Genomic DNA, 15,626 nt, shown 5'->3' on the forward strand with positions numbered 1-15,626 from the left:
TCCATTGAGAATGATATTTGCGGTGGGTTTTTTATAGATGGCTTTGATAATATTGAGGTATGTGCCCTCTATCCCTACACTTTGAAGAGTTTTAATCAGGAAGGGATGCTGCACTTTGTCAAATGCTTTTTCAGCATCTATTGAGAGTATCATATGGTTCTTATTCTTTCTTTTATTAACGTATTGTATCACATTGATGGATTTGTGGATGTTGAACCAACCTTGCAGCCCTGGAATAAATCCCACTTGGTTGTGGTGAATAATCCTTTTAATGTACTGTTGGATCCTATTGGCCAGTATTTTGGTGAGAATTTTCACATCTGTGTTCATCAAGGATATTGGTCTGTAATTCTCTTTTTTGATGGGATCCTTGTCTGGTTTTGGGATCAAGGTGATGCTGGCCTCATAAAATGAGTTTGGAAGTTTTCCTTCCATTTCTATTTTTTGGAACAGTTTCAGGAGAATAGGAATTAATTCTTCTTTAAATGCTTGGTAGAATTCCCCTGGGAAACCATCTGGTCCTGGACTTTTGTTTGTTTGGAGATTTTTGATGACTGCTTCAATCTCCTTACTGGTTATGGGTCTGTTCAGGTTTTCTATTTCTTCCTCATTCAGTTGTGGTAGTTTATATGTCTCTAGAAATGTATCCATTTCTTCCAGATTGTTGAATTTGTTGGCATAGAGTTGCTCCTAGTATGTTCTTAAAATTGTTTGTATTTCTTTGGTGTTGGTTGTGATCTCTCCTCTTTCATTCATGATTTTATTTATTTGGGTCCTTTCTCTTTTCTTTTTGATAAGTCTGGCCAGGGGTTTGTCAATCTTATTAATTCTTTCAAAGAACCAGCTCCTAGTTTCATTGATTTGTTCTATTGTTTTTTTTTGGTTTCTATTTCATTGATTTCTGCTCTGATCTTTATGATTTCTCTTCTCCTGCTGGGTTTAGGCTTTCTTTGTTGTTCTCTCTCCAGCTCCTTTAGGTGTAGGGTTAGGTTGTGTATTTGAGACCTTTCTTGTTTCTTGAGAAAGGTTTGCACCGCTATATATTTTCTTCTCAGGACTGCCTTTGTTCTGTCCCACAGATTTTGAACCGTTGTGTTTTCATTATCATTTGTTTCCATGAATTTTTTCAATTTTTCTTTAACTTCCTGGTTGACCCATTCATTCTTTAGAAGGATGCTGTTTAGTCTCCATGTATTTGCGTTCTTTCCAAATTTCCTCTTGTGATTGAGTTCTAGCTTCAGAGCATTGTGGTCTGAAATATGCAGGGAATGATCTCAATCTTTTGGTACCGATTGAGACCTGATTTATGACCCAGGATGTGGTCTATTCTGGAGAATGTTCCATGTGCACTAGAGAAGAATGTATATTCTGTTGCTTTGGGATGGAATGTTCTGAAGATATCTGTGATGTCCATCTGGTCCAGTGTGTCATTTAAGGCCTTTATTTCCTTGTTGATCTTTTGCTTAGATGATCTGTCCATTTCAGTGAGGGGAGTGTTAACATCCCCTGCTATTATTGTATTACTGTCAATGTATTTCTTTGATTTTGTTATTAATTGGTTTATATAGTTGGCTGCTCCCATGTTAGGGGCATAGATATTTAAGATTGTTAGGTCTTCTTGTTGGACAGACCTTTTGAGTATGATATAGTGTCCTTCCTCATCTCTTATTATAGTCTTTGGCTTAAAATCTAATTGATCTGAGAGAAGGATTGCCACCCCAGCTTTCTTCTGCTGTCCATTAGCATGGTACATCATTTTCCACCCCCTCACTTTAAATCTGGAGGTGTCTTCGGGTCTAAAATGAGTTTCTTGTAGGCAGCATATTGATGGGTTTTGTTTTTTTATCCATTCTGATACCCTGTGTCTTTTGATTGGGGCATTTAGCCCATTAACATTCAGGGGAACTATTGAGAGATATGAATTATATCTATTATATAGAATTATATCTATTATATAGAATTATAACTATATGAGAGATATAAGAGATATAGTATTCTTGGCTGCATGTTTTTCTCATTTAGGGCTCTGAATGTATCATGCCAGTTCTTTCTGGCCTGCCAGGTCTCTGTGGATAGGTCTGCTGCCAGTCTAATGTTTTTACCCTTGTATGTTACAGACTTCTTTTCCCGGGCTGCTTTCAGGATTTTTTCTTTGTCACTAAGACTTGTAAATTTTACTATCAGGTGACGAGGTGTGGACCTATTTTTATTCATTTTGAGGGGCGTTCTTAGCATCTCCTGGATTTTGATGTTTGTTCCCTTTGCCATATTAGGGAAATTCTCTCCAATAATTGTCTCCAATATACCTTCTGCTCCCCTCTCTCTTCTTCTGGAATCCCAATTATTCTAATGTTGTGTCATCTTATGGTGTCGCTTATCTCTCGAATTCTCTCCTCGTGGTCCAGTATTTGTTTGTCTCTCTTTTGCTCAGCTTCTTTATTCTCTGTCATTTGGTCTTCTATGTCACTAATTCTTTCTTCTGCCTCATTTATCCTAGCAGTGAGAGCTCCATTTTTGATTGCACCTCATTAATAGCTTTTTTGATTTCAACTTGGTTAGATTTTAGTTCTTTTATGTCTCCAGAAAGGGCTTTTATCTCTCCGGAGAGGGTTTCTCTAATATCTTCTATGCCTTTTTCGAGCCCGGCTAGAACCTTGAGAATCGTCATTCTGAACTCTAGATCTGTCATGTTACCTATGTCCGTATTGATTAGGTCTCCAGCCTTCGGTATGGCCTCTTGTTCTTTTTTTTGAGGTGAGTTTTTTTGCCTTGTCATTTGTCCAGATAAGATTTGCTTTCTCCTCCTGTGGAATTCTGCTGTTCTTGGTGACTGAAGTTGGTTTTGGATGGGTTTCTTGTTGATCTTCTGGGGGAGGGGCCTGTTGTAGTGATTCTCAAGTGTCTTTGTCGCAGGCGGAATTGCACTGCCCTTGCCAGGGGCCGGGCTAAGTAATCCGCTCGGGTTCGCTTTCGGGAGCTTTTGTTCCCTGAGCGCTTTCCGTAGAGTCCGGAGGACGGGAATGAAGATGGCGGCCGCCCAGTCTCCGGCCCGGAGGAGCCGGGAGCTTGGGGTTCCGCTCCTCAGTGCGCCCTTAGAGAAAAGCGCCCAACCGCCCCGCCTCCCTGGCCTGCGGTCGCGTCTTGAGGAAAGCAGTCAATTGCTGGAGCTGGAGAAAAGCGCCGGGTCGCTTCCGTCTCCGTGGCCTCCGGCCGCGCTCCGAGCCCACCCAGCCTGCGACCGGCACAAGGTAACCCCGGGCTTAGGGCTCAGTCCTCGGCTTTGTCGCTGTAGCCGGCTTCCCCGCTCTAAAACCTGCGAGCTCTGCGGCACTCAGACACCCCCAGTCCTTCTGTGACCCCGCGGGACCTGGGGTTATGGTGACCCCGCCTGGGTTTCCCCCCAGTTTAGCCTCTGGAGCGATGTCTCCCAGTGGAGCCGACTTTTAAAAGTCCCGATTTTGTGCTCCGTCGCTCCGCCGCTTGCCGGGTGCCGGCCCCTCCCCCCGGGGTCTATCTTCCCGTCGCTTTGGATTCACTTCTCCGCAGGTCCTACCTTTCAGAAAGTGATCGATTTTCAGTTTCTAGAATTGTTGCTCTTCTTCTCTTCGATTTCCCATTGGATTTGTAGGCGTTCGCAATGGTTAGATAAGCCGTCTAGCTAATCTCCCGCTACCCGATGTCGTCTCAGCTGCTACTTCTCTGCCATCTTGACTCCTCCCGGCCAATGTCCCTCAGTTTTAATTTTTCTTTGTCTTGGACGTGCTGCCTGTGATTGGACACCTGGTCACAACACACTCCTAGCAGTTTGTGAAATGATTTCTTATCTTAAATCTGCTGGGTCTTATTGATTAAAAATAAGTTCCCACTGAATTGGAGACTCTCTGTAGACCAGATGGCCAGTGCAGCTTCCAAAGGCGGCGAGAAGAATTCTCTCTTATTTACTAGTTGAGAAAAACCCTCCTTCCTGCCATAGGTGAGGTATGTAAGGTTAAGAAGAGGATAGGATAGCAATTTGGCCTTATTTTGCAAGAAGAATTTCATGGTGTGCATTTCCCCAGCACGAGATTAGTCCATGCACACATGTCTGGAACTTCTGGGAGCCTCCACTCTGACCATCCCCGCGGGACTCGCCTTCCAGGGCCCCGCTGTTGACGCCAAGGAGACACTCCTTCAGAAGCACGTGTGCTTATGCATGTGACTGTTCTGAGATGCGTCCTGGCATTTTCCACGGAGGTCACTGCTCTGATGGATGGTATTCCTTATGTATTTTACGTCTGTTGTCTGCTAGCGGTGAGATTACTCAAAGCGAAAATAAACTCAGAGGCAACTAAAAAAACCCAAGGGCTTATTTCTCCCAAATGTGACAGAGGGAAGGGATACTGTGTTTAAAACCTCAGGAGAGAAGACAGGGAACATCCTAATCGAAAATGGGACAGAGGCTTAAATATCCAGCTCCCTGCAGACTTCCTCCTCACGGCAGACCATTACCCCCTCCCCCAACACCGCCCCCTGGGGAAAGGGCTCTCTGGCCTCTGTCCTGGTGTCCGTGGGGCCTCAGAGACACCCCATGTCCCTGCACAGGTGTCTTGCTGTCCTGGGTGGAGACCCCCTTCCCACCGCTACCCTAGATGTCTTGCATTATTCCTTCTCCCCAAAGACCTCATCTTCACACCTGAGATTTGTCCTATCAGGTGTGCAGGTGTGCCAACATGGAAATCACCCCCTGGCGAGCCCTTTGCTGTCTTTAGGAATTGGGTTGCCCTGGGAGGGAGTTGGCAGCAGTCAGCAAGGCCCAGGGGTCAAAGCCTCAGAGATACAGAGAATAAAATGGGATGTGGCATCACACTCCCCAGGGAGTTCTTTCAAGATCCTCTCAGTCCCCTTCCAGGGGGATGTGAGTCTCCACCTCTCTTTCTCCAAAGCCTGGTTGTCCCCTTCCACCCCCTCCTCCTGAACCCTGCCTACACCCCACAGCCAAAGGGCTCTTATGGAATTGAAAGGAGACCCTGTCGTCCCCGGTGCTGCCTGTCCCAGGACGTGCTGTGTGGCAATTGCCAAGTAAACCAGCATGGGGAACCGCTAATACAAAGACACAGGGTTGAGCATTACGGATGATAGACTGGGGACAGCTGTCTCATCTCCTGCTGGTGGAGATTTCTGTAACATGATCATTTCCCTTTGGGACGAAGGTCGCGGAGAGAGGGCTCTGCAGGGTGGGTGGTGGAGGCGTAAACACGTGCCAGGTTGGTCGAGAGCGCGTTGGCGCTGGGTCTCGAGAACCTGAGAAGCGCCCAAGAAACGGGACCGTGTGTGAAGCGATCTCGTGATATTCATTCCACTTTTTTAAAGTTCGTCTAGGTTCTGGGCTGCGGATGGCCGTCGCGAGAAGGTCAGCGACCTGGCCTTCCTCGAAGAGATACAGGACCTTGCCGAGGAAATTTGTGAAATCCTGGACAAGGCAAAAATCCTACAGGAGCTGTGGGCAGGAAGGTCCAAGGCGCCAGGCAAGTCAGTCTCTACCCGACACGCGCTCACGGAGGCCGAGCACCCGGAACGTCCTTCACGTCCTGTTTTTGCCTGAGTTTGCCTCACGGCATCAGGTTGTGGGGTTGTGGGAAGGAGGTCCGCTGTCCGTGCGGGAGGCCCAACACCCGGGGCTTGTTGAGAGACCCTGTGGCTGCCACTTCCTGCCCGGGAAGGCGCCCTGAGCAGGTGCAACCTTTGGGGGGCTTCCAAGCCGTCCTTGCCGTCCCACGCAGGTCCCCTGCACACGCGCCTGCGCGCACGTTCTCCCGCTTCGTCCCCTCCTCGGGCTGAGCTGGATGGGTCTTTCAACACAGTGATGCTTTCAGGTCCTGGAGGGATCTTGCTTGACAGACCTTTTGGGCTATGGGGCCAGATAGGTCTGTGCCTTATGAAGCATGCCCACAACCTAGGATGTGCCTTATGGAGCGTGCCCACATCCTAGGAGGCCCTGACTCTTACTTATGAATCAGTGACAGAGACGGAGAATCAGATGCGGAGCTGCTAGAGCCTGGATCACCAGCAGGGAGGCGTGGGCCATGAAAGGCCCCCCTCTCCTGCCCCTAAGCCTGCGGTGGCTGTCAGCTTGAGCAACGAGCTGGAGCCCCAGCCCGCCTACCCGACCGCGCTCCCTTAAATACTATCCCACCCTCTGCTTTTAAATTTTAGCGGAGCTAAATTTGAGTTTCAGGGAAACAGTAAACAGGTTTTTAGGATAAGCCTGTCTCCAAGATTATGTACTTGGAGTGAAAAAGTATCCGTTGTTTACCTGAAATTCGAATTGACTGGCCACCCCGGGTTTTCACTGGTGATGTCTGGACACCCTCAGTACCCGCCTCCAGGGCTCCTCTTCATAGAATTGTTATCTTCTCACGGATACGAGGGGAGGGATCAAGAGCGTGACTGGAGAGCGGACAGCGAGGTGACACCGTGTGCTATTTCTGAGAGAGAAAGCAGCCCTCATCCAGGGCCAGGCAAGGCCAGGCGGGTTTCACAACGGACCCAAATGCGTCAGCAGGAGACCAGAGCCCCTTCAGAGGCCAAGTGATGGGGTTCTTCTATTAGGCACCATCACGAGATCATTCTGCTTCTATAAAATGTGGTGTTCAAATGAGGTTTTCTGTATTCTAGAAACAGAGAACTGTTTTTTGTTGTTTTTTTTTTTTTTTTAAAGTAGGCTCCACGCCCAGCGTGGAACCCAGTGCAGGGCTTGAACTCACCACCCCCTGAGATCAAGACCTGAGGCGAGATCAAGGGTCTGATGCTCTACCGACTGAGCCACCTAAGCGCCCCAAGAACTAGTTTTTTTTTTGACAAGAATTTCTACCTCCACTTTATTTCCAGTTCCTTGCTGTTGGAGCCACTTTTCATGGTGGACGCACCCGCCAGAGAAAACCTGTGCCTTCACAGCTGACACTTCCCACCACGGGCGTGTGGGCCTGTCACTCCAGGGGAACTCCAGGGGCGTCCTGTCATTTAATTCAGTTCTGACACAACCACCCGGCATGACTCAGACCCCATGGGTAGGGGCTCCGTCCCCCGACCGCCCCACTTCAGACCCCCAATTCCAAATCGTGGGTCCCAGGCACCCAGTTTTGTTCAATTTGACTACAAGCTGGAGGTCCCCACGACCCCCTCCTGGGGTTTGATTCATTTGCTAGAACGGCACATAGAACTCTAGCTGGTTTACTGCTTTTTTTTTTTTTAAAGATTTTATTTATTTGTCAGAGAGAGAGAGGGAGAGAGCATGAGTGGGAGGTGGGGGGGTACAAGCAGACTCCCCACTGAGCAGGGAGCCTGATACAGGACTCGATCCCAGGACCCTGGGATCATGACTTGAGCCTAAGGCAGAGGCTTTACCGGCTGAGCCATCCAGGCACCCCTTTACTGTTTTTTTATATTTTATAATTTTTTAATATTTTATATTTATATATTTTTTTATATTATAAAGGGTTCAGAGGGACCCCCAAATCAAGTATATAGGAAGAGGCCCGGAAGGGTCTTCTGTCCCTGTTGAACTGGGGTGTGCCACCTCCCAGCATGTCGATATGTTTACTAACCGGAAGCATTCCGAACCCCATCTTTTGGGGTTTTTCTGGTGGTTCCATTAGGTTGGTGTACCTGATGAACTCAGTGGTCATCGGTGATTAGCTCAGTCTCCAGCCCTCTCCCCACCCTGGAGGTCAAGGGAGTGGGGCCGAAAAAGTCCCAGTCCTTGAATCATGGTCTTTCTGGGGGGATCGACCCCCCTCCTGGCCCTATCCGGCGGGGGGGTGGGCAGCCCCCGGGCATCTCATTAGCACAGAAAGACACTCTTATCATTCCAGAAATTCCCAAAGTCTTACAGGCTCTTCTGTCAGGGACGGGGACCGAGACCCGGTATAACAAAGGATGCTCTTGTCCCTGAGTCACCCCAGAAATTCGAGGGCAGAGACCAGTCTGGGCCTCTCTTACCGTGTCCCACTGTGACTCCACAGAGAATCTGAAAGAAACCGTAACTTTGTTCTTCTTGGCCTCTTCGAGGTTTTTTCTTTTTCTTTCTTGTCCTGCCCGAGTACTTGTCCTGAGTACTCACAATGGCTGTGGCATCAGAAATCAATAGAATAATCAATACTTTGTTGGCCCATGACTGAGGTTTGCTTGACCCGTTGAGTCATTTCCTGGGCACCCAATCGATTCTCTCTTGCTTTGCGAATCCGCGGTGACCGCGTCCTTCAAACTTGCTCCCCGGTGTGGGTGTCCTCGAGGTTGGGGCCGGGATTCGTGATCGCCGCCTTGGTTTTAGAACTGGAACAGGGCTGGCCAATGCTTGACTGCTCTCCGAACTAACTCCTGAAATCTCTTTTATTGTAGATTCTTCTCCAAGCTCCAGTTTCTTAACCGTAAGTATCGTAACAAACATTTGAAGCTTAGTCTCCAGAGACCTGGTGGTCACGTTCAAAGCACTTGTTTTTATTTTATTTTTCAAATGCTTCTCTTTTACATCCTCTCCACGCCCAACGTGGGGCTTGAACTCACGACTGTAAGATCCAGAGTTGCGTGTTCCATCGGCTGAACCGGCCAGGCATCCCCAAACTCTTCTTTCCAATGATGTGTTTTCAGCAGGACTGTATTTGAGACAGCCAGAGTCCCTCAAGGCATGGGTTGTAAGGCGAATTTAATTTTCTCAAGCGAGACTCTGGGCTGGGCCTGCTGAGGGTTGGAACCCCGGGCATGGGGCCCCAGAGCCCAGACCTGGGCCTGTCCTCCCAGAGGTGCCACTGGAGTTTGGGGTGTGACTCCCCTGGGGGAGCATGCTGGCTCAGGAACGTTCTGGAGGCCCCTGCTCGGTGTTCGCTTTGCCATAGCTAGTGTGTGGTGTGAAAAGCTCAGGCATCTGGAATGTTCCAGAGTCTCTGTACTAAATGCCAGTGCAGATCAGTGCCTTCTTTTTTTTTTTTTTTTAAAGATTTTATTTATTTGACAGAGAGATCACAAGTAGGCAGAGAGGCAGGCAGAGAAAGGGGGAAGCAGGTTCCATGCTGAGCAGAGAGCCCGATGCGGGGCTCGATCCCAGGACCCTGAGATCATGACCTGAGCTGAAGGCAGAGGCTTAACCCACGGAGCCACCCAGGCGCCCCCAGATCAGTGCCTTCTGATCAAACCGGCCATGTTGTAGGAAGATGCATTTTCTTCCCCTTTTCCCCACATACCCCATCTCAGTCCTGCCTGGCACCCGACCTTCCCTGCCCCGCTTACAGGTTGCGTTTAAAGCAGCTGGTTTACAGCTTCAGTGAGATGCAGTCAGTCCCCCCTCCCCCACATACTTTTGCCCAGGGAGGAAGCCCTTCCCACATCTACCCACTAAAACACACACGTTAAATTCTTAACCTCCAGTCTCACTTTTTAAATTTATTTTATTAAAAAAAAATTTATTTGTTTGAGTGAGCACGAACAGGGGGCAGAGGGAGAAGCGGGTTCCCCACTGAGCAGGGAGCCCAATGTAGGACTCAATCCCAAGACCCTGGGATCATGACCTGAGCTGAAGGCAGAGGCTTAACGACTGAGCCCCCCAGGAACCCCCAGTCTCATTTTTTGTAAAAGTTGAAGTTAGTTTTTTTGCCTGTTTATTTATTTATTTCTAATCTCTATACCCATCTGGGGCTTGAACTCATGACCCCTGAGATCAGGAGTTCCTGGTCTCCCAACTGAGCCAGCCCCGTGCCCCTCATTTTTTTTTTTTTTTTTTAAATCCCAGAGAAAGAAATCTGGTCTGTAGTTTCTTATTCCCTGGCTGTATTGCTGGGATGTTCTTTTAGTTGTGATTTTTCATTTTCCTTCCTCCAGACCAAGGCTGTACGGTTGGGCCATGACACACAGTGGTGGGGGAGGGTGGGATGGGGATCTCGTGCGGAGGGAGTCCGGGATTTAATTATTCACGCTGCGCTTCCATTAGGGCTGAGTTCTGCTGCGGTAACAGAAAACCCTCAAATAAGAGCAGGGGCTCCATTTCTGTTTCTATCTGAACAACTTATCATTTATTTCCAAGTCTCAAGATCGTAGACGATGACGTAGCTTGTTACAAAAACAGACCCGTACCTCTCTGTGTCTGTGAAGTCCACAGCTTCCCAATATTTAAAATCCCAACCCAAAGGGATGATCTTCAAATCTCATCTGTTCAATGCGGTGGCACGCCAGGTTCTGGAAGCCCACCCAGCCCCACTGCTTCTTCAGTGTCGTGAACGACATGGAAGGGGGAACTCTGGGTGCTTTTTCCTAACAGATGGATCTCAATAAGACTGAGGAAGTGATCTCGGAACTGGAAAAGCTCCACCAGCAGCCCCACATCTGGAAGTTTCTATTTCTTCTGCCAAGATTGTATGCAAACCACACTCGCGCGGAAGACCGTCTCCGTGGCGGGGCACACCTCCTCCAGGCGGCTTTGAAGTAAGTGCAAAAGAGAGATCTACGACGATAGGTGTGGGGGCTTTCTTCTCCTCGCCTTTTCATGGGGATGTCTGTGTGTCTGGCTGATCTCTTGTTCCGTTGGAGAAAGCGATCGGGAATCACGGCACCCTGAGATGGCTGGGAGTCTTGCCTCTCCGTGTCCGTTCCTGGTCCTTCCGTGCGACTATTTTATACAAGGGCAGTCATATCGTCCAGATTTTGGCAATTGAACATTACGTCATTAACTTTTCATACGTTCCCGTTGTCTTCAAGCGATCATTTTTATTATGGTGATTTTTTTTTTAAGATTTTCATTTTAAGTAACCTCTGTCCAACGCGAGGCTTGAACTTACAATGCTGTGGGCAAGAGTCCCCTGCCCCCTCGACTGGGCCAGCCAGGCGCCCCTTCAAATGATCATTTTTAATGGTTGCTATTTGATGTTTGAGATTTTTCTTATTTACTTGAGAGAGAGCAAGAGTGAGAGAGAGAGAGAGAGCGAGCGAGCATGAGTCGGGGGAGGGACGGGGCAGAGGGAGAAACAGCTTTCCCATGAGCAGAGAGCCCAGTGTGGGGCTGGATCTCAGGACCCTGGGATCATGACCTGAGCCAAAGGCAGAGGCTCCACAGGCTGAGCCCCCCAGGTGCCCCGAGTTCAGAAAATTCTAAATTTGAACACGACTTTCCACATTCTTATGAAGGCCTATCGGTCAATGGCAGACAGTGGGGCATGTTCTGACAGTCTGTGGGTTGATTGATAAGTCATATGCTTGAATATAGTGGGTGCGTTTTCTCAGGTGCCCTTGCTCTCTGGGCCCTGAATATGTTAGCGCGGGCGGTGACTGGGCTCTCCGGAGAGAGACGGAGTTTGAGATCAGAGCATATCGCTGACGCTTGTTGGACTATGTCAGCTCCAGCGTTAATCTTATTTCTGTATTCCGCTTCAGTGATGAAGGTCAGGAAAATCCGCATGCGGTCGACTCTACTTCCATTAAAAACACACACAAAAAACAACTACCATTCCTTAAAAAAGAAAAAAAAAATGGCATTAGATTTAGAATTAGATTTATTTGCAGGGCGCTTGGGTGGCTCAGTGGGTTAAAGCGTCTGCCTTCGGCTCAGGTCATGATCCCAGGGTCCTGGGATCAAGCCCCGCTTCGGGGTCTCGGCTCGGCAGGGAGCCTGCTTCTCCCTCTCCCTCTGCTGCTCCCCCCGATCATGTGCTCACTCTTTCTCTGTCAAATAAATAAGTAAAACCTTATAGAGAAGAAAGGATGTGGTATCGGGCAGACTGATCATTTATTAATGGTCTGTCTTGTCATCATGGGATGCCCTTCATCACACAGGGACACCGTGCGAGACGTTCCTGAAGGGAAGCTGTAGGGAAGTAGCCTGTCTGATGCGTAGCTTATATGATGCTGGTCTCTTGCTGCTAAGATTTAGACATATTCCTACTTCCTGTGAATGGATTTTCTAGTTTACAGGCTTATTATTTATAATTAGACTTAATACAATTACTTACAAAATACAACGTTTAGGTATTTAAGAATAACATGAACGCAATATATACAGGGTCTCCCCGGAGCCCCTCGTTCTGTGAAACCGGTTGGCCAGCCCTGATGGTGCCCCTGACATCCTCAGATGCATGGGTTCAGACAGTAGGGGGTTAGGGTGCTTGCTATTGTAGGAGGGGACTCCAGAGTTCAGACTGATGACCTGAGCTCGAAGCAGTGTCTGACCACGTGCTTTTTAGAGGTAATGACACCTTGCACCCCGGCTAGCCTTGCCTGCTGTCGGAAGCATCGGTCCCTAGTCCAGGGAGTCAGGGCCACATTGGAAGCCACGTTGAGAGCTGGTAAGTCCGTGGTCTGTCCACATCCTGCACAGGGCTGGGACCTGGCTGCCAGGTCACAAGTAAGTCTGGGTCCACTGCCCTCGGTTTGCAAAGCCCGCTCACATTACTTTGCTTTTCTTTCGGTTCCAGTGCCTTGGCAACTTTGGAAGATTTAGACTGGCTCCGCCTCAACCACACTTTCTCCACGGTTTCTGAAATCGTGCTGAACGTGACCATTTCGACGCTGACATTTCTGCAGGAGCACGGGATGGCCGCCCCTGGTACGTGTACTCGAGAGCTCGTGTGGGATTTCACGTGTTCCCCCGGTCACGTTCGTCAACAACCACCGCAGAGCTCCAAAGCTGTTCGAAAATGATTTAACCAAAATGTCAAATGCCAAAAGGAAACCCTGGTTCCTGTTACTAAAAGGAGGAAGTAGACTGAAAATTTGGAATTCAAACCCGAATCTGACTTTCTACTGTTATTGAAACTCGGTGGCCACTGCTCATAAATGGGTTATTTTTAATTAAAAAATGACTGATTTTAAAATTCTTTTATTTGATGTCCTTGAGGATTAGACCTGTCATTGGTTCTGTGATTTGAATCTTTCCTCTCTCCTCTCCTCCTATTTGGAAAAAAAAAAAATATTTGAAAATTTGGAAGGCAGATGGATGTAGACTTGGAAAGCCCAAATAGACAAACCCTGTTTACATGTTTTTTAGAGTTTTATTTATTTAAGTAATCTCTACACCCAACCTGGGGTTTGAACTCACAACCCCGAGATCAAGAGTCCCACATTCTTCCACTGAGCCAGCCAGGGACCTTTAAAATGGCATTGGCTTAAAGCCTACAATGTGATGGTTTGAGACATGCATAGATTGTGCTGTTGTTATCACACTGGAGTTAATGAGCCTGTCTCTCTCCTCCCACAGTTAGTTACCTCCCCTTTGGTGAGAGCAGTGAAGACCTCTCAGCAAACTTCAAGCATATAATACAGTATTAGTAACTGCAGTCACTGTGTTGTACATTAGAACTCCAGATCTGCCGTATAACTAAGTTTGTACCCTTTGACCAGTATTTCCCACTTTCCCACCTTTCAGGCCCCCCATAGGCACTCTTCTACTCTCCGTTCAGGGTATTATTTCTTTAATTGCCAACTGGACCTGAGTGTTTTAATTCTCTCTTTCTTTTTTCTCTATTTCTATCTCTTTCTGTAAGGGAAATTCAAGGGAGCGGACAGTGGAGTTAGAATTCCTACACTCATCTATCCATCATTCATCCACGTAATCATCCACCCACTACCCACTCACCCATCTGTTCGTCCATCCATCCATCCATCCATCCATCCATCTCAACATCCATTCATTCACCCATCCATCCACCTACCCACCCATCTACCAACCCATCCATTCATCCATCCATCCATCCACTCCTTCAATAAACCCGTACCGAGTACTTCCTATGAACCAAACATTGTCCTATGAGAGGGAACAAGAAATGGAATAATACATTGTTCTTGCTCTCAGGGAAGTCCTGCTTAGTACAGGAGAGAGATGCTTCAATAAAGAAAAAACAAAGCCCGCAGAGTAGGGATCTGGCCTTTTAGGAAAAGCGTTGAGGAGAGGTTCTGAAAGATGAGTTCTAGTTCATCAAAGATGCGAGGGTGCACTGCCGGGAAGAACTGTGCATGAAGCTCCTGGCTTTGGCAAGAACCGCATACATATTATGCCCGCTGTGTTTGGGGCAGCGGGCGATGGCAAGGGGTCATCCAGAGAGCGATCCTGAGCCAGATCACAGAAGAATGCTGGGGCAGCTTTTGGACCAGCATTGTGGACAGACGGTCATGGCACAGAAGTGAGGGCTAGACTGGGGGGCAGGCAGGCCGACGTGGGGCCAGGAGCCCAGGGTCATGTTCTCTGCCTGCTGCTAACTCTTGAAGTCTGTCTCCTGACCTATGTCATGAGGTGGTTATGCACAGATTTATGCCCCTCCCAGACTTTTCTGGTTCCTTGGGACAATCTGATGTGACACCCTCCTTCCCCCGTCACACTCAGGTTCTTCTTGTTCCTGGTGACTTAGCATAGGGAGGAGGCCCTCCTGGGCAGGAGAGTCCCTGTCCTCTGGACTCCGCAAGAGGAAAGGCTCGTCATTAATGTCAAATTGGCTTCTCCTCTGGGTGATTCCAGTGGGAACCAGCAGTCCTTACCCTCAGAACGGAACCTCCCCGGTGACGTCCGTGGTAACCGACTCATCAGGAAGCTCAAGTATTCGTACATGATCCAAATTACAGCAACCCATTCACCTTACAACTGGAACGTTCAGTACAGCTAAGAATGTCATTAGAAGAAGTTATTTTTTCAGTTGCCAGGGAGTCAGAGCGGAGGAACACTATGACAAAGCACCTTGAGATGACTAAAAATTGTCTTCGTTTCTCTTGTCTCCAAGAAAAGTCCCTTTGCCTAATGAGCAGATCACGGTATGGGAAGGGGAAGGATGCGCCCTGTCAGTGACTTGGGGTCAAGGGTCCAGGCACGTGCTTCACCGAACCTGTGCATTCCTGTGATCTGAGCTCTGCCGTCCAGCAGCGAGTGTCAAGCCCTATTGTTTCTCATCGTTCTAAAATGATGATGATGATTATTATTTAATTTAATTTTATTTTTTCTGTGTTCCAAGATTCATTGCTTGATTTTTTAAAAAAGATTTTATTTATTTATTTGATACAGAGAGAGACAGCGAGAGAGGGAACACAAGCAGGGGGAGCAGGAGACAGAGGAAGAAGGAGAGGCAGGCTCCCCGCTGAGCAGGGAGCCCGATGCGGGGCTCGATCCTGGGACTCTGGGATCGTGACCTGAGTTGAAGGCAGACGCTTAACGAATGGACCACACAGGTGCCCCTAGAATGATTTTACAGTTTGATACCCCTCAGTGACTGGGGTCACTGTTTCCCCTCCTTTCTAGAATTCTGTGCATAATCCTGATACGTTCTGAGAGCAGCAGAGTTTAACGGTTACCACGCAGGGTCAGGGCTCCCATCTGGGTTTGAGTCATGACTAAAGGCAGCGGCGTGACATCATATGACTCACTGTCTGCTTCCTTCTCCCCTAGAAGAGGGTAATTATTACACCTGCCTGGTGCGTTGTAGGGAACTCAGCAAAACCTGGCGAGGGAAGTGCATGGCCTGGAGACTGCCTCTTTGACACACAATAAATGCCAGTTTAAAAATCTCAGAACCAGGAGCTCTGGGGTGGCTCAGTCTGTTGAGTTTCTGACTCTTGGTTTTGGCTTAGGTGCTGATCTTGGGGTCTTGCGATTGAGCCCTACGTTGGGTTCTGCATTCAGTGCGAGG

The 15,626-nt window shown here is 48.2% G+C and overlaps 1 protein-coding gene across 1 annotated transcript in view; it reads left to right on the plus strand.

Annotated features, from left to right (window-relative positions):
* Positions 1 to 15,626, plus strand: part of ABCA13 (ATP binding cassette subfamily A member 13) — a gene marked incomplete at both ends in the record, with an annotated part of 337,321 nt that overhangs the window by 31,983 nt on the left and 289,712 nt on the right. Inside the window, 4 exons of the mRNA XM_080818179.1 lie at positions 5,350 to 5,504; positions 5,760 to 5,839; positions 10,286 to 10,449; positions 12,432 to 12,562. Coding sequence (XP_080674305.1) covers positions 5,350 to 5,504; positions 5,760 to 5,839; positions 10,286 to 10,449; positions 12,432 to 12,562 — 530 coding nt within the window. The remainder of the gene's footprint in view (positions 1 to 5,349; positions 5,505 to 5,759; positions 5,840 to 10,285; positions 10,450 to 12,431; positions 12,563 to 15,626) is intronic.

The sequence above is a fragment of the Martes martes genome, assembly GCF_963455335.1.
Source record: "Martes martes genome assembly, chromosome: 11".
NCBI lineage: Eukaryota > Metazoa > Chordata > Mammalia > Carnivora > Mustelidae > Martes > Martes martes.